The 21,473-nt window shown below is 47.9% G+C and overlaps 1 protein-coding gene across 1 annotated transcript in view; it reads right to left on the bottom strand.

Annotated features, from left to right (window-relative positions):
- The window catches only part of BMP1 (bone morphogenetic protein 1), a 984,430-nt gene that overhangs the window by 118,084 nt on the left and 844,873 nt on the right, over window positions 1-21,473 (bottom strand). Inside the window, exon 16 of the mRNA XM_069617748.1 lies at window positions 13,232-13,357. Coding sequence (XP_069473849.1) covers window positions 13,232-13,357 — 126 coding nt within the window. The remainder of the gene's footprint in view (window positions 1-13,231; window positions 13,358-21,473) is intronic.

Raw genomic sequence — 21,473 nt, 5'->3', positions numbered from 1 at the left:
GCTTCTTCGTCATTAAAGTTGGCGAAATTGCAGTGCAAGATTTTCCTCTGTAGACGAATGACGAATTCCCCTATTGATTCGTGTGGGAGCTGGGTACATGGATTGAACGCATATCGTTCATAGTCTCTGTCGGGGAGCACTATCAGTTTGCTGTTCAGTGCTACTAGGAGGCGCCGATACGTGGTCCTTTCCTGTGCAGGATTTGTCTTCATTAGGCTCTTTATTTCTTTCCCTGCCAGGATGGTGAATACGTCTGTTTTGTTTGGTGCATCGTGGTCTGCTATCGCCCTCATAAAAATCTTCGACCCATTCTGCCCATGTTTGGCCTTAGCCGTGGTGCCGGTTCAGGGTGAACGGATTGGGCCATCGCAGGATGTTGGCTCTGGATGCAGATCCTAAATTCGCAAGGGTGCGTGCCCCTGCGTCATCGGCTTGTTGTACCTGGTCAACCATCTTGATGTGGTTTTGTGAGGTTGGTTCCTTTCTACTCTGTTGGCGTTATATAGCAGTGTCTGCTGTGGTGTCGGGCTGGGCAGTGTTGCTGGCTTGTGGGTCTCTGCCACCCTGTCTGAGGATTTAGTGTCGGCTGCAGCGACGATCTTCCGGGTCCACCGGTCGTTGGGATCGTGGGAGGAACATCCAGTCGAAAGAACGTTACAGTTGGTAAGTAACTTGTTCTTCGAATGGATTGTGTCCTCCCACGTATTCCTCATCTTGTGATAGACACCCATAGCAGTGGTCAATTTGCAGGTGGGAGTACTAGTTATTGTTTTCATGGACGGAATGAAGTACCGCCCTGGCAAATAAACCCTCATTGGAGGAGGAGGCATCTAAGCAGTAATGCTTGATGAAGGTATGTATTGATGCCCATGTTGCAGCCGAGCAAATATCTTTTGCAGGAACTCCCCTCTTCAAAGCCGCAGAAGTAGCCATTCCCCTAGTGGAATGGGCCCGTAACCCATCCGGTGGGTCTTTTCCTGCTAATCTGTAGCGGGATATAGTTTGTTTTGTCACCGCAAACCCCAATTTACAACCTGTATAACCCACAAAGAGTTGGTTATCTTGACGTAATTTTGACATTCTTGAAATGTAAAAACTGAGGGCCCTTTCGGGGTCCGGTCTACGCAGTCTCTCCTCTTCGAAGGGATTGTGTCCTCCGACGTATTCCTCATCTTAGATATCTCCTTCCAGCTCTGCTGGCCTCGAAAAAAAAATTTCTCTCTAGAGGGCGCTGCGCGTCGACGTCCTCCGAGTCGATGTCCCTCGACAACCGCCGTATCGCCGTCGACGTCATCCTGCCTATAAAGGGCGCGCGCAGCGTCCGTTGCTCAGTTCCGTTTTTCCGCGCTTACTCAGTGCCTCGGAATACCGTTGCTCAGTTCTTGTCAGATTAATCCTATTTACCTCGAGTCATTCGATCCGTACTCGATGGCTTCCTCGTCGGAACCGACAACTCCTCGATCCGGCTTCAAAAATGCCGAGATTGTGGGAAAAAGATGTCGCTGACTGACCCTCACAGAGTTTGTCTGTGGTGTTTGGGAGCTGAACACCATTGTTCGGAATGCGAGGACTGTATGTCCATGACAGCTAAGGCCCTGAAGGAGCGTAGGGGGAAGCTGGAGAAAGGTAGGACTTTTAAAGCTTCTTCTTCGTCGACGAAGTCGAGACACTCGTCTCCTCGTCACCATTCGCGCTCCAGGTCTCGGAGTGGGTCTCATCACTCCTCGAGATCGAAGCACTCGAAGAGGAGACGTCGAAGATCCCCTTCTCCGTCTTCCTCTTCCTCTGTTTCGCCAAAAATAATCCCTTGCCCCACGAAACATAGTTCCCGGGCTGAATGGGAGGAATTCCGCAAAAATATGATGAGCGTCTTCGAGAAAGCGGCCTCGACCCCCTCGAAGACTGCCGAGAGCGATGCTCTGGTCGAAAGACCCGAAGGTCAAAAACGCTGCGAGTCGCAGTACCCGGTGAAGGAAACCTCTCGAGCGCGTCTCGAACCCTCGAGTAGGACTATGACCTCCAAACCTTCCTCGAAGGTTCCGTCGACGCCGAGGTCGATGTCTTCGACGCCGTTGTCGAAGGAACCTTCGACACACGGGTTTGTCGACTCGACGCCAGCTTCGAAACCGGCGTCGACGCCAAGAAAAGTCACGGTTACGACACACCCAGTAACTATCCCCAGCCTCGATGTCGATGGCTTCAAGATTGTTGAGTAGAATTCCAATTCTGTCGAGGTCTTCGAGGCCTCCGTCTTTGTTTTCGACGCCACGCTCGAAGCCTTCGATGTCGGGCTCGACGACATCGACGTTTTCGAGGACGGTAATGACAAGTTCGGCACCCTCTGCCTTGGAAATGGGATTTACTCCCTTTATGAGTTCAGAACAATTGAGAACTATGTCCTCAATTTTGGAAGAGGGTGAATTGTCTGAACAGGAAGACACATTTGAGTTGCAGGGACCTGTAACCCCAATTAGAGAGGAATTTTCCTCTGAAGAACGCAGGTTAAAGGATCTTCATGATTCCTTACATGAGGCAAGTGGGTTAGACACTTCCCCTGAGGTGGAGTTTGCTAGGCCCGGGGGAGCATGCTGAAACCCCCTATAGAGCCTTAATGGCCAGGATCACAGAGTTCATGGGGTGGTCTCCACCTTCACAATCTTTCCAACAAGATGACCTCACGGATATTCTTGACAAAGGCCCACAGGAGGATCCTGTGGTGCCTTTTCATAAAGCTCTTCAGAGGAAGATCATGACAAACTGGGAAACCCCAGATGTCGTACCAGCAGTAAATAAAAAACTGTCTACAAAGTACAGGGTATCTTCTACAGACCCGGAGTTTTTGTCTAAACACCCATCCCCAGAAAGTCTGGTGGTACAGGCAGCATCCTCTACCGATGTCAAGACGGCTTATCCTACCGTCCCACAGGACAGAGACGATAAAAAATATGATGCTATGGCAAAGAAAGTCTTTTCAGCATGTAGCATGGCGTTAAAATCTGTTAATGCTACTTGCACCCTTGCTAGGTTCAGCCATACACTTTGGGAGTGTGCTTCTACAGCGGCTGACTGCATCCCGGAGGGAGAAGAAAGGGATGCGTTCCTGAATATTATACAGGACGGTAAAGACGCTATGTGCGAATCCCTCCAGACGGGCATTGATTCGGCTGACAGTATCAGCAGAGCAATGGCGGCAAGTACATCAACCAGGAGATTCGCTTGGTTGAGAAAGTCTGGTTTTGCCCCAGACGTGCAAGCCAGGCTCTTGAACATGCCATTCGATGGCTCTTCTTTGTTCGGGAAAAAGGCGGATGACAGTTTAGAGAAACTGCAAACTTCAAAAGCAGCAGCAAAATCCCTAGGAGCTGCAATCCGTCAGACTCCCTTTCGTCCCACAGGAACCTCTTCGAGGGGCAAGTCCTTTCGCTTCTACTCCGCATTCGGAAGAGGTAGAGGACGACCGGCTCAAAGGGGACAAAGAAGAACTACCCGAGGTGGACGGGGTAGATATTCAAAAGCCGCAGCAACAGCAGGTGCCTCTTTACCATCGGCATCTGCATCAGCCGCCCCAAAACCACTCTGAGGACTTCCTTCACAGGACACCTGTAGGAGGCAGGTTGACTCAACATCTGGCGGTATGCAGGCTATCACGTCAGATGCTTGGGCATTGGAAACAGTTGCCCAAGGTTACTGCCTGCCTTTCCTACGTATACCTCAGAGTCATCCACCGGGGATCAGCTCTCAGAAAGCTCCAGATCCGCTCCTCTTGCAGGAAATTTTGGACCTGCTAGAGAAAGGTGCCATAGAACCGGTACCTGTAGCGGAGAGAAACCAGGGCTGGTACTCCCCTTACTTTCTCATTCCAAAGAAAGGCGGAGGACTGAGACCCATCTTGGACTTGCGAGAATTGAACAAATTCCTCAGAAAAGACAAATTCAAGATGGTCACTCTTTCTCAGATCCTCCAGGCCCTTCAGTTCCAGGACTGGTTATCATCTCTGGACCTTCAGGACGCTTATTTCCATGTGCCTATCCATCTCAAACACAGGAAATACCTGAGGTTCGCAACTGGCAACTCTCACTATCAATTTCGAGTGCTGCCATTTGGGCTGACCTCCGCCCCGAGGGTCTTCACCAAGTTAATGTCGGTAGTGGCTGCAAGTCTAAGGAGGGAAGGGATTCACGTCTACCCCTACCTGGACGATTGGTTGATCAGGGCTGTTTCTTCGGAACAAGCTCAGATCCAGCTAAATCACGTGTGCCACTTCCTTCACAGACTGGGCTTCTCCCTCAATTTAAAGAAGTCACAAATTATACCATCGCAGAGACTCCAGTTCATAGGAGCGATCCTGGACACTTCCCTGGGAAAAGCCTTGCCACCAGAGGTGAGGGCTCAAGATATTCTACAGATGGTTACCAAGTTCCAACATGCCCAACGTCTCCCAGCCTTCGACTTTTTGAGGTTGCTAGGCCTCATGGCATCCTGCATTTTCCTAGTGCCAGAGGCTCGCCTGAGAATGAGATCCCTCCAGTGGGCACTGAGGACTCAGTGGTCACAATTCTCAGGGAGAATGACAGATCTTCTTCAGGTTCCCGGCAGGGTGGCTTGAGACCTTCAGTGGTGGGCCTGTCAGGAGAACATTCTGAAAGGAGAACAGTTTTGGCAACCATGGCCGGAGATAACAGTAGTCACGGATGCCTCACTCACGGGGTGGGGAGCCCACGCCAACGACTTGACCATCAGCGGTCGTTGGTCTCCATCGGAGTCCAGACTACATATCAACCTGTTAGAGCTGAGAGCCATCAGACTTGCGCTGAAGGCGTTCCTGCCAGCGGTACAAGGGAAGAACGTCCTGATAATGACGGACAACACGGTGGCCATGCATGACCTCAACAAAAGAGGAGGCGTAGGATCATTACCCCTGTGCAGAGAGGCGATGCAGCTCTGGTTTTGGGCAATCCAAGAAGGAATCTCTCTATCGGCAGTTCACCTAGCCGGAGAGAAGAACTTGACAGCGGACGCTCTGAGCAGGCAGAACACAGTCTCCCACGAGTGGGAGCTAGCTCAGGAAGTCCTTCAAGAGATCTTCGCCCTTTGGGGAACCCCTCAGGTAGATCTGTTCGCCACCAGCCTAAACAGGAAATGCGACCTGTTCTGCTCAAGGGAATTTCCCCCGAGAGGAGCTCTGGGAGACGCGTTCATAGTGGACTGGGAGTTTCCGCTTCTGTACGCGTTCCCACCGGTCCCTGTCATTCCTCAAATGATCAGGAGGTTGAGAAGATTCCGGCGAACCATGATCCTAATTGCCCCGGATTGGGCCAGAAGAACGTGGTACCTGGACCTTCTAGACTTGTCCATCTGCCCTCCAATTCGACTTCCACTCAGAGAGAACCTACTCTCACAGAAGGGAGGTCAGGTTCTCCATCCAGACATCAAAACCCTCAACCTTCACGCTTGGCTTCTGAAAGGCTGAGGTACAAGGATTGGGACCTCCCTGATGATGTTATGGAGGTGTTGCTTTCGGCAAGGAGGCCAGCAACAAAGTCTTTATACCGCTGCCGTTGGAACAGATTTTGCAGCTGGTGTAGAGAACAGAATATCGACCCTTTTTCATGTGGTACACCAATGGTTTTGTCCTTCCTACTATATTTGGCAAATTCAGGCCTTCAAGTTGGCACCATTAAGGGCTATCCCGCAGCGCTATCCATCTTTAAGCGTACTGCGGAAGAACCATCCTATTTCAAATTACCCTTGGTAATACAGTTTCTAAAGGGGTTAACCAATGTTTATCCCCCAAGACCATTCCAAGTTCCCCTATGGGATTTAAACTTAGTACTAACTTTCCTGATGGGCACACCTTTCGAACCTCTCCATTCTTGTTCGTTAAGATTCCTTACCCTTAAAACTGTTTTATTAATAGCACTTACATCTGCTAGAAGGGTGTGCGAATTACAAGCTCTTTCTTATAAACCCCCTCACACAATATTTCACAAAGACAAAGTTGTCCTGCAAGTGAAGCCTAATTTCCTCCCAAAGGTGGTTTCTGAATTCCATATCACTCAGAAGATTACCCTACCATCTTTCTATCCTCCTCCTCACCCGGGGAAAGAGGAAGAGAGGTTACACAGGCTAGACCCTAGGAGGGCTTTAAGTTTTTACATCAGTAGACTAGTCAGGATAAGACAGGCAGACCAGCTGTTTGTAGGTTACGCAGGTCACAAGCTGGGGTTACCAATAACTAAGCAGACCATTTCCAGATGGATCATTCTAGCCATTCTGGAATGTTATAAACTGGCAGGGAAAGAGCCCCCTCAAAACCTTAGGGCTCATTCGACCAGAGGTATTGCAGCTTCATCGGCCCTCAAAAGAGGCGTGCCGGTTAAAGACATCTGTGCGGCCGCTACATGGTCGTCTGTCCATACCGTTACACGTTTTTACAATTTGGATTCCTCCTCCAGTCAAGAGACTAGGTTTGGAAGGGCTGTACTGCATTCTATTCATCAATAGAAGACAGCGTGAAGTCAGTACTCCCTCCTCCGATAATAGAATACTGCTATGGGAGCCTATCTAAGATGAGGAATACGTTGGAGGACACAATCCCTTCGAAGAACAAGTTACTTCTTACCTTGTAACGTTCTTTCGACGGGATGTTCCTCCGACGTATTCCTCATCGACCCTCCCATCCATCCATCCATCCTGCAGTTCTACTTCCCTTGTTGTTGCAGTTTACGCTCCTTCAGGGCGATTAGTTTAGTCACGATAGTATTATTGTGGGCTACAAAACGGAACTGAGCAACGGACGCTGTGCGTGGCCTTTATAGGCAGGATGACGTCGACGTCGATACGGCGGCTGTCGAGGGACATCGACTCGGAGGACGTCGACGCGCAGCGCCCTCTAGAGAGAAAAATTTTTTCCGAGGCCAGCAGAGCTGGAAGGAGATATCTAAGATGAGGAATACGTCGGAGGAACATCCCGTCGAAAGAACGTTACAAGGTAAGAAGTAACTTGTTCTTCTTTACCCAAATGAGGAGAATAGAATGTTGGTAAAATGATTTTTTGTGTCAAATGTAAGTCAGAAACTACTTTCGGTAAGAAAGATGGTTTTTAACCTTAAGAACTACCTTTTCCTTGTAAATGTGGTATATGGAGGTTTACATGAGAGAGCCTGTAGTTCACTAACCCTGCGGGCTGATGATAATGCTACAAGAAGGACACTCTTTAGTGTTAGAACCCTGAAAGGAGAGGAGTGCAGAGGCTCAAATGGTATACAAGTTAGACATTTAACAACTAGGTTTAAATCCCAAGTTGGGACATGAAACGGTACTGGTGGATATACATTGGTAAATCCTTTCAGGAACTGAATGATTAATGGAATTTTGAAGTAAGAAACCTCTTCCGAGGAGCGCTTGAAAATGGCCAGCGCCGCAAGATATCCTTTAATTGTTCCAATCTGGAGCCCCAGATTGGCTAGATGCAATAGGAAAGAAAGCACCATTGGGGTGCCACATTGAAAAGGGTTCACATCCTTATCTTTGCACCAGTTACTGAGTTTGTTCCAACGGCACCGATACAAGGATTTTCTTGCTGGCCTTCTGGCCGAAAGCAAAATTTCCATTACGTCGTCCGGAAGGTCCCAAACCCTGTAGCTCAACCTCTCAGAAACCATGCGTGAAGGTTGAGTGTCTTGACCTCTAAATGGAGAACCCGACCTTCCTCTTGCGAGAGAAGATCCTCTCTTTGCGGAAGACGTATTGTAGGGCAGACGGACATGTCCAGAAGGTCTGGGTACCACGTCCTCCTGGCCCAATCCGGGGCAATTAGGATCATGGTTTTCCTGAACTTTCTCAACATCCTGATTACTTGAGGAATCACGGGGACTGCAGGAAACACGTACAGAAGGGGGAAATCCCAGTCCACCACGAACACGTCTCCTAGAGCTCCTCTCAGGGGAAATTCCCTTGAGCAATACTGTTCGCACTTCCGGTTTACCTCGGTCGCGAACAGATCCACTTGAGGGGTTCCCCAAAGGGTGAAGATCTCCAGAAGGACTTCCTGAGCTAACTCTCACTCGTGGGAGACTGTGCTCTGCCTTCTCAAAGCGTCTGCCGCCGTGTTCTGCTCTCCGGCTAGGTGATAGAGAGATTCCTTCCCATATTGCCCAGAACCAGAGCTCCATTGCTTCTCTGCAAAGTGGTAGTGATTATACGCCTCCTTTTTTGTTGAGGTAGTACATGGCCACCACATTGTCCGTCATTATCAGGACATACTTTCCTTGTACAGAGGGCAGGAAGGCCTTCAGTGCTAGTCTGATTGCCCTCAGCTCCAACAGGTTGATGTGTAGTTTGGACTCCGAAGGAGACCAACGACCGCTGATTGTCAGATCTTTGGTATGAGATCCCCACCCCGTGAGTGAGGCATCCGTTACTACGGTTATCTCTGGCCATGGTTGCCAAAAAGATTCCCCTTTGAGGATGTTGTCGTTGCAAGCCCACCATAGTAGATCCTGAGCAACTGCGCTCGGGACTTGCAGAAGATCCGACATACTCCCCGAGAACTGGGACCACTGAGTCTGAGGGCCCATTGAAGGGATCTCATTCTCAATCTGGCCTCTGGCACCAGAAAAATGCAGGATGCCATGAGGCTGAGCAACCTCAGAAAATCAAAGGCCGACAGATGCTGGGCTTTCTGGAATTTTGCTACCATCTGCAGAATGTGGAGCGCTCTTATCTCGGGAGGCGAGGCTTTGCCCAAGGATGTGGCCAAGACTGCTCCAATAAACTGGAGTTTTTGGGATGGTATCATGTGGGTCTTCTTGAAATTGAGGGAGAAGCCCAGATTGTGAAGGAAGTGACAAGTGATCGACAGATATTTTTGAGCTTGTTTAGGAGAACATGCTCTGATCAACCAGTTGTCCAGGTAGGGGTAGACGTGAACCCCCCCCTCTCCTGAGACTCGCTGCCACTGCCGCCATCAGCTTGGTGAAAACCCTCGGGGTGGAGGTCAGCCTGAATTGCAGAACTTGAAACTGATAGTGAGAACCGCCAACTGCGAACCTCAGGTACTTTCTGTGCTTGGGATGGATTGGCACATGAAAGTAAGCATCCTGAAGGTCCAATGATACCAACCAGTCTTGGAGTTGAAGAGCCTGAGGGATCCGAGAAAGGGTTACCATCTGGAACTTGTCCTTCCTGAGGAACTTGTTCAAGTTTCTTAAGTCCAAGATGGGTCTCAATCCTCTGTCCTCTTTGGGATGAGAAAATAAGGGGAGTACCAACCCTTGTTCCTCTCCGCCACAGGTACATGTTCTATTGCACCTTTCTCTAGTAGGGTTAAAATTTCCTGCAAAAGGAGCAGGTCTGGAATTTTGGTTGAGTTGGCTCCCGGTGGATGTTCGTGTTGCCTTTCTAGGAAGGGAAGGCAGTAACCTTGAGCTACTGTTTCCAGTGCCCAAGCATCTGAAGTAATGCCCCGCCATTCTTTCAGATGCTGAGAGATTCTGCCTCCCACTGGTGTTTTGTATGATAAGGCCTCAGAGTGATTTGGAGGCGGCTGCAGGAGCGGCTGAGGGTAAAGATGCCGTTCCTGAAGATGGCTTTGTAGTCTTTCCTCATCCACCACAAATGACATTTCTTTTGCCCCCTTGAAAAGCCTGTCCTCTTCCTCTACCAAAATAAGAGTAGTACCAAAAAGGACGACCCCCTCCAGGAAGATGAGCCCGAATAGGGATTCTGAGGTTGTCGCATGGAGGCACTAAGGGATTTAGCTGCCACTTTTGAGGTCTGTAGTTTTTCTAGGCTCTCATCAGCCTGGCTACCAAACAGCCTCGAGCCATCAAAAGGCATGTTGAGAAGCCTGGCCTGCACATCTGGTGAAAACCCTGACTTTCTCAACCACACAAATCTGCGTAGCACTGTGCTTGATGCCATGGATATGCTAATACTTTCAGTAGTATCCAGTCCAGACTGGAGACATTCCCCCATTGCCTCCTTTCAGTCTTTGACAATAGTCAGGAAGCCTTACCTTTCCTCGCCTTCCAGAATATGTTCAGCCGCACAGGGTATGTGTGAACCTGGCTAGGGTACAGGTGACATTGGTTGACTTTAAGGCCATGCTACCCGAAGTAAAAACTTTACGGGCCCAAGCATCAAGCTTCTTATCCTCTCTATCCGGAGGTATGGTTGGATATGCAGTTTGTCTCAAAGTAGTTGCAGCCTGAATAGCCAGACTTTCTGGAGTGGGATGTCTATTCAGATACTCGGGATCAGAAGTAGAAGTTCTATACTTTTTAGGAAAATTGCTGTTTATCGCAGCAATGTTGTCAGGGGTTTCCCAGTTCTTTTCCACTGTTCTCGGGAGCGCGCTATGGAAGGGGAGAACTGTCTGGGGACCCGAACAATTATGTCCATCATATCGTCCTGTTCAAAAGTGGGTGAGGCTCTACCCCAGCCCATATATTCTACCACTCTGTTCATTAAACTCCTGTACCCTGAATCTGCATGTTCTGCAGGGTCAGGTCTTGCAAACTCTAATTCAGGTGACGTGTCAATGCCACTAGCAGAATGCAGAGTCTCGCACAGGTCTTTCATTTTAGATTTTGGGTCTATAAGTTCCTCTGGAACTTGTCTAGTGCCATATTGCACTCCAAAAGGAGAGACTTCCTCATCCTCAGAGCCAGTTTCTTCAAAAATCGAAGACATAGACTTAAAAAAGTCTGATTTTGGTAATGGCGTAAATCTCCTCTCTTCCTCCTGAGTTTTCATCGAAGGAATGGAAGGATTCTTCGAAGGTGTCGAAGGAATCTTCGGCGACCCCGATGAAATCTTCGACAAAGGCGACGATGGCGTCGACGAAGTTGCATATGTTTTCGACAACTTCTGTTTTTTATGAGGTGTCGGTGAAACAGTCGACTCTCGAGGATTCCTCGACGATTTGTCGACTCGAGTTTTACGGGTTTCACCCATACTACTGGGTCTTACCGCAGTAGTTCCCGACTTCCCTGTGTCGTCCAATGGAGCGACTGGGGTCTGGCTCTTTTGGGGTTTCTTTGAGGGGGTCGAGGCTGCATTCTCAAAGACCTCCATCATTTTTCTTCTAAAATCCACCCATTTTCCTGGGGAATCCGATTTAGTAGGGCATCGAACCAATTTGGTCGATGTATCGGATGATGATGAAGGAGATCTAGGTCTCCTTTTAACTTTTTTAGAAGATGAAGATGAAGATTGCCTCGATCTACTATGAGATCGGGATCTCTTAAGAGTGTTTTTTGTGACGTTCCGATTCTTTTGAATCGGACGATTTTTTCTGTCTTTTCGACGAGGCCTTCGAAGTGGCCTTCGAAGCCTCCCGCCCCACCGCTACTTTACCTTTCCTCTCACGGAGGGCCTTCTCTGTCATCGACTGACAGGAGCCACAGTCGCCGGTACGATGATCTGAACCCAGGCACCAAAGACAGATGTGGTGAGGATCGGTGATTGACATCTTCGAACTGCAGTCGATACACTTCTTAAACCCATTCTTGGGTGTAGAAGCAGCAGATGATGATGACATTTTCTGACAGAAAATCTCGAAGCGCGCCGTTCTCGAGAGCGAAGCAATCGGAAAAACGGAACTGAAGCCAACGGCCGCGGCTCGAGCTATTATACCAACAATGATGTCGACACGGTAAAAAGCCCGTCGAGGGACAATCGACGCCACAACTTCGAGCACAGCGCACTCTGCCGAAAAAAAATTTCCGAAGCAGCAAAGCTGGCGATAACGAACATCACAAGATGAGGAATACATGGGAGGACACAATTCATTCTAAGATTTTGCAAAAAACTTGGGACTTGGACAAGCTCAATTCCTCAAAGGATTTGACGCCCGCTTGAATGAAGAGGGGTTAATATATGGTTTGTGCTGGGGGGGGGTTGGTGAGGGGATAATGGGGCTAGGGGTTGGATGCCTGATTTCTGGTGGGAGGGATCTTCAAATGGGGGTAACAGATGTACCCTTCTGTGGTGGGAGGGATCTTCAAATGGGGGTAACAGATGTACCCTTCTGTGGACTATGTTGAAACCTGTAACTGATACTATCGTAATAGGATTTATTTGTGCACTGAAAACTTGAAAAACCAATGCTTTAAGAACAAGGTATGCTGTCACTACCCCCACCCCCACAGCATCACCTGGAAGTAATAGAGCTATCTGGGCATGTGTACTTACTGCCTCTAGCAATTGAGAAAATGGAGGCAAGTACTGCTATCCAATACTCTACTAGTTGTAGTAGAAGCCATAGTGTACTCATTGTACGATTAATGCAAATGAAACAGAAGTCATCACATGGTGTAAAATGTGCCCATTTATTTGATTTGCAGGAAACCTGAAATACATTGGCTGGCAAAGACAAGTAGCAGCATCTTTAAGACAACCTGTTTAGTTCATAAACTTATACTGGTTAGGGCTGTTAAATACTTGGCAGAAAGTCGGATTTTCTTAACCCCTTGATTTTTATTAATTTATTGGATATTTGTAAGGTGCCTATACAACAAATGGTGTTTCATGGCGCCACAAGACAAAAAAAGGGGTGATGGGGACAAGAGAGAAAGATAACAATAACAGTCCTATTAGGCCTTGTGACATTCGGATCATGCAAGTGCAGCAACAAGAAGTGCGAGGGAAGTGATGGGGGGTGGGAGTGCGAAGTGCTGATTAATCCATGCACTGACAGGATTAGTTCTTGAGATCTTCAAGACCAAACGTTCTTGGGGGTGGGGGCTACAATATTCTCAATGTTCAAACTTTGAAACAGACCATCAGCTCACATACAAGCCTCTCTTTCACATGCCAGATTCCAAAGGCAACCTCTTCTCAAATAAAAAATTAAATCTTTATTTCTTTTTCACAAAGACAGAGACTAAGAAAAGCGCTTATAGGAAAGAATTAGCTTGCACTGTGCATGTCTCCTAGGGTAGACGAGTGATTGTGAACACACGTGTTCACAATCACTCGTCTACCTTTGGAGAGGTTAATTTAGGGGAGAGGGCATCATTAGTCTTCAAGGGGCTATGGTTCATTTCCATAGCTACAAGATGAATTACCTGTTGTATTAAAGTGACTACGGAAAACGGTTACTATTATCGAAATAAAGGGGACTCATCACGTACAAGAATGACAAACTGGTTAAACTCTTTTGGAATCGGTTAAGTGGACCCTTATGCTAGGGAAATACTGTGCAGACTATAGCGGACACCCTCACCTTCTTTGCAGTCATGTTTGTTGTCGTGGAGTATAAAGCCACTGCGGCACTGGCATGTGTAGCTGCCGAAAGTGTTGGCACAGTCATGCTGGCACCCGCCGTTATCCTTGGAGCACTCGTCCTTGTCTGAAAGAGAAGAGAGTTGACATTATTAAGCAATATCATTTCAACCCCTTTACCCCCACCACCACTTCCTAGGTAAGAACAGCCATTCCACATCCACCCCCACCATATCACCCAATAGGCAATCAGCAGATGGCCAAATCAGACCTGGACGTTAGCTATGATGGCAGATGGCCCAGCTGGGCCACCCAGATTGGGCAAGGCTAGCTCAAATGTTAAACATACCCTTGATTTACCTTTAAACAATAGAATTGAACAGTTATAAATTACTCACCTGCAGGAATCCTGCAGCCACTAGTCAATCTGTTCTTCCCCATAACCAAATATTCCAAAAGTGTTGCACCAATTTGTAGCAACACCGGAAAACCTGCCCTAACCATTTAAAAAGTATGAAGCTGGGAGTTTGGGTAGGCATTGACACATGCCACCACAGTCTTGGTTGCCAGACTCGGTCCCCATATTATTTCTGGTCAGCCCACACACAGCAGGTCTGAATAGGTTATATTATCTAGAGGTACAATTTTGGGTCATAGCCCAGCCAGGAACAAAGTGGGTGTTGGTAATTAAGGGGCTTCTGGAGTAAACAGAGTCCCTGCAAGCGAGCCTAAACAATGCTTCTTTACTCTTGCACCAGTCTTTCATTCTAAACACGTGCAAACACATTATCAAGATGTGAAAACGTCAACAATGCAAAATAGAGTAGCATATTTGAAAGAACACTTTGGCAAGGCTGTGCTCAGATTTTAAAGACTAAAGTTCATAACAAATTGCAGATCGGACGGTGTGGCTGCCATATATAGCTAAGGTATATGGACATGAATCTGGGAAGTTACAGAAGCTGCCTATTAGGAGGGTTTTTCAGTATCACTTCTAGAGTGGGGTTCTTGAAAGCAAACATTTGCGGGCCTGCAGCTTTTAAGACAGACTAGCCAAACTCTCTATGGTGAGTAGCAAGGCTTACATTTAGGAGATTTCAAGCATGATGCAAAGTACACTTAACACACACAACTAATAGACTGTCCACATAGTTTTAAGTATCACAAATAAACTACTTAAGCACAGATGCATTAAAATAGAATACTACACAGCAACTTAAACTGCCACCATCAAAAAGTGTATTTCGGTAAAACAAAGCAAACCATAAAAACACAACAAAATGTATAGACAGGAAGTAAAATGATTCTAATTACATTAAAGATCTTTAAAAACAAAACCACAAAATGTAAAAATGAGCAAATCTTAGTATCAATTCTCTCATGGACAAAGCACGCTTTAAGAAAATCAAAACAGCCCACCCCACCTGGACAGAGACCGCCCGTAACAGATAGTGCAATGCCGGCTCATTGCGTTGAAAACCAAGACACAAACGGGTTTCAGTGTGTACTCGAAGATTGCTGAAAAAAATGGGACAAAACAGAAAAAAGTGCCAGGTCATTTTTGGGCGCCCCACAGAGAACACATGACTGATCCACATTCCCCTTGGGGGAAACAGTTAACACAGCTCTCAAATGTATACAATTAAAACGTGCCCTTGAAACAAGAAAGTGCTAAGAAGGGTGGTGAGGCCAACGCTGATAATTCTGAAGGCCAAGAGACGTGATAATCGGAAGTTTCCTGTTATCCTGCCTCATAATCGCCAAAGACTCTCTCCTGCCCAGAAGAGACTGGAGTACAGTAGCATTTGCAGGTTTTATGACCGTGAGAGATAAAATAGTTGCTGTAGAAAAACAATGACCCACGCCAGCATCAGCCAGCAAAGCTTTCACATACCTGAGCCAGGGCATCTTCAAATAGGGGTCTCTAAACACCAGATAACTGATTAATTCCCGAGTCAGAGGTTAATGTTCCCCCAAATTCTGAGCCAATAACCGCCTGGCAAGGATGCAGCCAGATCTCCCAGAAACCAAAAATAAATGTCAACTTCAAAATAGGGGGTAGACACAGGCAACCCCAGTATGCACTTATAAAAAGCATTCTCAACCACCTGAATAGGCTCCATTTTACCAAATCCCCACAGATCTATACCAAATACCCACAGCTCCATACCATATCTCACCACAGATGCGGCTTTACTATGATAAACTTTGAGCACAAGCTCAATGGGCTTTGTTTTAAAACTATCTGAAAGCTCTGGCTACCACCCCGTCCACCAACTGACTGATATAAAATCTTAGGGACTGCTTCTAAACATGTGCCTCCACCCCAAAGTTTGAACAGAATCTCACCCCCAGGAAAGCAAAATAATCCACTAATGGTATTAACTCCCCGTAGCAAGAAATAGCTGAAAACCCTGGGGGATGCTAACCCCTGCAACAGACCATAACAGCAGATTTCTGGGCTTTTATCTTCAACCCCAGAGTATCCATAAAACAGGAATAATCATCAACAAGATGTTGTAGGGATCTGGGGGGTGAGAGCTAATACGACTATCATCTGCATAGGCGAGTAGGGGCAAACGCCTATTACCCAGCCTAGGAAAATCAGAAGAGGATTTCCGTAAATGTTCATATAGGCCATTAGTGTAAAGACAGAAGAGCAGAGGGGCCAAAACACAGCCCTGGTACACCACACATTCCACCTGAAAGAAAGGAGTACACTGTCCAGCAACCTCCACTCCTGACTTGTGCAACTGTAGAAAGGTGTAATCTCTCCAGGAGATCCACCAAAGCACCAGGGCAATTCATGGATCTGAGCACACTCCACAGCCGAACAGGATTTACCTTGTCAAATGCGTGATCAGATCCATGAAAGTCAAAATAGGCTCTTCCTTGATAAATAATGCTCCACCACCACCAAATAAAGATTCAGGATCTGCTCTGCTGTTCTCAGGCTAGGTCTGACACCCAGCTGAATAGGGGAGAAGATGTTTGCGCACTCTACCAAAGACTCCAATCTCCCTAAAATGGCCCCCCCCAAAATCTTAAATACTGAATCTAAAAGGGAGATTTGTCTATACGACGCTGGAACGCCCTTGCCCCTTTATATATATTGGACACATCATTGCACGATACCAGAAGGTGGGAAGCTTTCCAGAGTCTGCCAATTGTTTTTGACAATATCCCTCTGCAGGTATGACTACATAATATCTCCAAAATAAATATCACCGTAGATATGGCCGTTTGGTTCGCCATAGGTGATATTTTTGTTGGGGATATTATGTGGGAGCCAGGGTTGCGGGGGGGTCCCTGCACATTAAAAAATGATGCTGGGGTTGCCGGGGTGTCCCCCGCAGGGTCCATGTGTGAATTTCGCTGCAAAAATATGGCAATATTTTTGCATTGCGATATTTTTGTGGCGGAATTAATACATGGAACCCTCTGCATACTCATGATCTACTAATTGCCATGTCAACCGACACTTCAGGACACCCGGGGACACCTCCCGAGAACTAATGAAGCCTACAGGAAGTGACCTACCCTGAAGTCTGAGTTTAAGCCGAATATGGAAGTGGTCACTACCTAAGTCATCCAGCACCCTGAACCCACTAACACAATCCCAGAATTTTGCTGGGATGCAAAAATAAATCAATAGTGGAGCGCCTTAGCATGGAAAGAAAAGTGAAACTCCCTAGAACATCCTCAGGCAAACTACCACTGGCTGCGCACACCCCCCATCCACAGAAAAGCTTCCAGAGCCTACGACCCTCTCTAAAGTTCCAACATCTCTCATAACAGGGGGCAGAATGCCAGCCAAGTCATCTTCAGTATGGTCAAACAAGATACCACAAGGTTCACTGCACAACTTGACATTACAATCCCTCCCCCCCCACCAAAGATAAGAAATACGTTATTTGCAGCCACCCAACTGGCCAAGACCTTTATCACAGTGGCTAAAATGGAAAGGCACTTCTTACCAAATTGGGCATGGGGCCTATTATACAAATTGACCACCAGGACGTCACGCCCATCCACAATGCGAATTCTCACCGCCTTCAAAAAAGGGCAGGGGAGCTCCAGGTGAAGAGTTCACTCACAAGGGGCGACTTAACCAAAATACATAACCCTCCATGGCAGCGCCTTCTCGAGCATCTACGCGCCAACACAGAGTAGGCCATAAACTCCTTGACAGCTACATCCTCTGTCACCCAGGACTCCTGTATGAAAATAATAACGGTCGCTTCAAAAAGGGACAGAGAATCAGGGTGGCCTAGTATTCTGTTAATGCCTGCCACATTCCAGGAAAAACACCCCAACAATTCTGTGGGCTGAGAGCTGAGGGATGCTGCAGAAAGCAGACGAAAGAATGGGAGACCCTTGGACAACAAGCCCTGACCGGGACAATACTGAGCCTCCCTCTCCACTGAGATCATAGAGTCCATAAAGTTGCTTCATTGGGGCCAGAACAGAGGAGGCATACAAATTATCCCAAGCCTGAATCTGGAAGGGCACTGGGAGGGCTGTCTCAGCCTCAGCTCCAACTGAGATCTGGTCAGATCAATGATGGGACGATTAGGATAAAAGGCTCAGCGTAACCACCATTCCTGAAATACCGGGGCCCCAGAAAGGGGAGCTTAGAGGAAGAAGAAAAAACACCTTCCTCAACTCCACCCTCATCTCCTTCCAATGATACCAAGAATCATGAATATGGCACAGCTCAGCCTTAATGTCTTCAAAAACTTCAATCCCCTTAGATGCCAGAACCTCACGACAGTTCCAAATACACGTGCAGAAATTGCTATTAACAAAGGAAAAGCAAACATTAGACCCTTTGCAGAACATGCAATCGGATAAAATGCAGACAACAGGAAACAATCGAAAAGAAATATCATTCACCTCCAACAGTCCCAGCGCTAGAAATCTTTATAAGCATTTGCATAGCTCTCAACCATTTGTGTCGCAAAGGCGGGTGTAATCACCCGATTTTGTTTTTGGCGGGTGAGACGCCCACTGGAATGAATGGGCTTGCAGGAGGCTTGGCGGGTGAGTCAGCCCTTCACAAGGCGGGTGACACCCGCCAAAAGCATGTGAATTGAGAGCTATGCATTTGTATTGCCATGCCCGAGGCCCTTAAAACAGCATATCAGATTTAAATCATGCCAGCTTCTCGGGGGATCATCCTTTGCAATTCTGTGTCCCACAACTACACGGGAGGCATCCTGGGGGACCTCAGGGGTCAGGATATTAGTACCACAAACACCTTGCACAGTTCTATTGGGTCTATCCAAAACCCCAACAACAGATTTTGCAACGGCCAGATGTGGCAAAGGGAACAGGAAGGCCTCAGAGCAGTAGGGGGATAACCCCTCCAACACATGCCCTACAATCCCACTCTGCCTCTGTAATGGGATGCACCGAACCAAACCTTGTGGTTTTCCAAAATGTCTTGCAGGCGGAAAGTAACAGTCATCAATTACGAGCACAGCCCATAAAACTACATACATAATAAAAATAACAGTAAAAGCAAAAGGTACATAAGATGAAAATCATTACATTAAAAAATAATACAATATTCAAAATAAGAGTAAGATTAGAAAACCCCCCACTAGCAAGTAACTAGTAGAAATATCAATTTCAGGGCCCAAGTCTTGTACCATATTGTACACTATAATACCTTTCCTCTAGTATGTTTATACCATGAACCCCTCAGATTATTTGGCATAGCAAATATCTTAATCAGTTGGTTTAAAGGTAGTCAAAGCTTCTCTAACACTCCTCAGGCACTGTCTCAAAATCTGCTTTTGATATTTCCTTCTCAGCCGCAGACAACTGGGATGGAAGAAAAGGAAGTAGCACAAATATCTTTCAGCCGGTAACATAACAGGCACTTTTCAGACACACCCCTACTCCTAAGACTAGTTACAACTCCCAATGGCAACATATTAAGTAGAAAGGTCATGCATATGGATTTCACGCTGAACTGTTCTACTTGAGAGGGGGCGCTGTTGCGCACAGAGTGGCAAGCAAGCCTCTGTGTGAGCTCTGTTGGCAGTCTGGGGAATCAAGCGTAATTCTGCATAAAAATGATCCGGTCTGCTACCAAAATATGATGAAAATGCCATGATCCTGCCAGGCACATCCTGACCGAAGATCAGGAACTTTGCGCTGATAGAACCGGAGGAACACGATTAAATGTGTGCGGCCCCTTGGGCCAGGCACCGTGTGGCACTCTGTGTGGGCGGACCTGGTCTCGTGGAGGAAATTGCGGCTGAGTTCCTGAGACCATAATGATCTCGAAGTGTGGAGGTGGCTGTCCCAACTTGCTATCACGCCGCCTTACTGGCTCGGAGTGAAGCCCCCCCATACCTTGGGTCTGGGAGGTGGAGTGCCGGAACCCCATCCTGAAGATTCAGAGTGGCTGCATAGCCCTGGTGGGCTGTCTGCGTCACAGCCTGTCTGAGGATCCCGGCCCCCCTTCGCGCACTGCAACGTGGTGGGAAGAAGCATCCATCCACTCAGAGGCGCACTGTGGTGCGGACTGGGAACGAGATTGCAGGATTCGCCCAACACAGGGCTTCCAAACTAAGTGGTACACACGGTATCCAGCAATGAGAACCCAGCGGTAAGAAGACGGCCAGGGAGGAGAAGGAAATCACTGTGCGCCTTAGGCCATATTGATGGCATGCCCCCTTACTGACGGTACAGCGCAGAGGCCAGACCTACCCATCGCTCAGAGGTGGAGGAGGTTGTAGCAGCAGGCCCAACGGCCCTAACACCTGCCCACGAGACCACGGGCCCCAGCGGCTCCAAGCCACAACATCCCGCTCCTCCTCCTCAGGCACCACAAGATAAAACTCGACTCCTGCGGCATCCACCCCAAGCCCACCGGTGAAGAGAAGGGACCCTCCCCTGAGGAGATCGTTGATACTACAAACATGGGGGAGCACAGTGTCACCCACTTGCTAAGAACATTGCCCGCATTTGGGAGCCAACACAAGGAGAGCACCAGGCGAATTAGGCCCAATATCTCTCATTAGCAGCCACTATCTGGAGGCACCTGCCGGCTCATTGGGTGGTAAGGCCTGGAGTGCATTAAGGGGCCGCACCGCAACACCCTGGATTGGAGGGGCACAACATCAAGAGCATCTGCAAGACAAAGAAGCAGCGCATGCCGAGAAATAGAGGAATGGCACCCATAGCAGATAAGCACTGCAGTGCCTAATATTATTAGATCCCACCGGCACAACCATGCCCATTGACTGCCGGCCCCACATAATGAACCCTGCACTGCGCAGCGAGTGACCCCAAGAGAGGTACAGAACAGTAGATCGGATAGTAAGAGCGTGGGGTGAAAAACATTGCATTGGCACGCAATTAATTACACTTGTAGAGCAAGCTGCAAGAGGGATAACTTGCGCAACAGTGAAAAAAAGGCGGTCTCCACCAGGACAGGCGGAGAAGCAGCCACCCCACCGCTCCCTGAAGGCCTCCTCCGTCCTTGACCAGATACTCTCAAACGGGTTGACCAGAGTAGGAACTACTCAGCCCTCGACCCTGACCAACAACACATTAGCTCAATGAAAGACTACACTAAGGAACAGCAAACTCTGCACCATCCAGGTACCAACGAGGTACCCACAAAGCCAGTGGCTGAACCCTCTGATGCGCCTTCTCCTACGGGACTGGCCTAAACACGGCGTGCCCTTCCAACATCATAGGATAATGCCTAAAGGCGGGTCCTCCAAAAAAAGCAGCACAATAGACACATTTACTAAACCTACTCCTAAGCCAGCGAGCACTACCAGCGAAGACAATGGTAGACAAGAGATGGCGACAACAGCACCTCCCACTGATCTACAAGGAGTCATCACGGACATGCAACAGGGATTTGCTGCGATGAACGATAAGTTGGATGGCATTAATATTAACATCAACACGATGCGGGCGCAAATGGAAAAAGCATCACAGCGTATTGTTGAAGCCGAAACACGGATTGGCACAGTGGAAGACACCTTTGAAACCCTACAAACCACCGACTACTATGGCGAAAGAATTAGGCACCATCAAGCTGAAATACGAAGATTTAAAGGTGAGGAGAAATAACATACGCATTGTGGGGGTCCCTGAGGATGCCTTGAAAGGCCCCATGGAACAAGCAGTAGAAGAATTCTTGAAAAACACGCTGGGAGACCCAGGATGGGTCCGGTGTTCGTTGTAGAGTGCGCACACAGATAGCTTGCAGG

This window comes from Ambystoma mexicanum, chromosome 10 (assembly GCF_040938575.1).
Source record: "Ambystoma mexicanum isolate Mex_15411 chromosome 10, UKY_AmexF1_1, whole genome shotgun sequence".
In the NCBI taxonomy this organism is placed as follows: domain Eukaryota; kingdom Metazoa; phylum Chordata; class Amphibia; order Caudata; family Ambystomatidae; genus Ambystoma; species Ambystoma mexicanum.
Note: the sequence above shows the minus strand (reverse complement) of the source record. Positions and strands in the feature narration are given on the sequence as shown.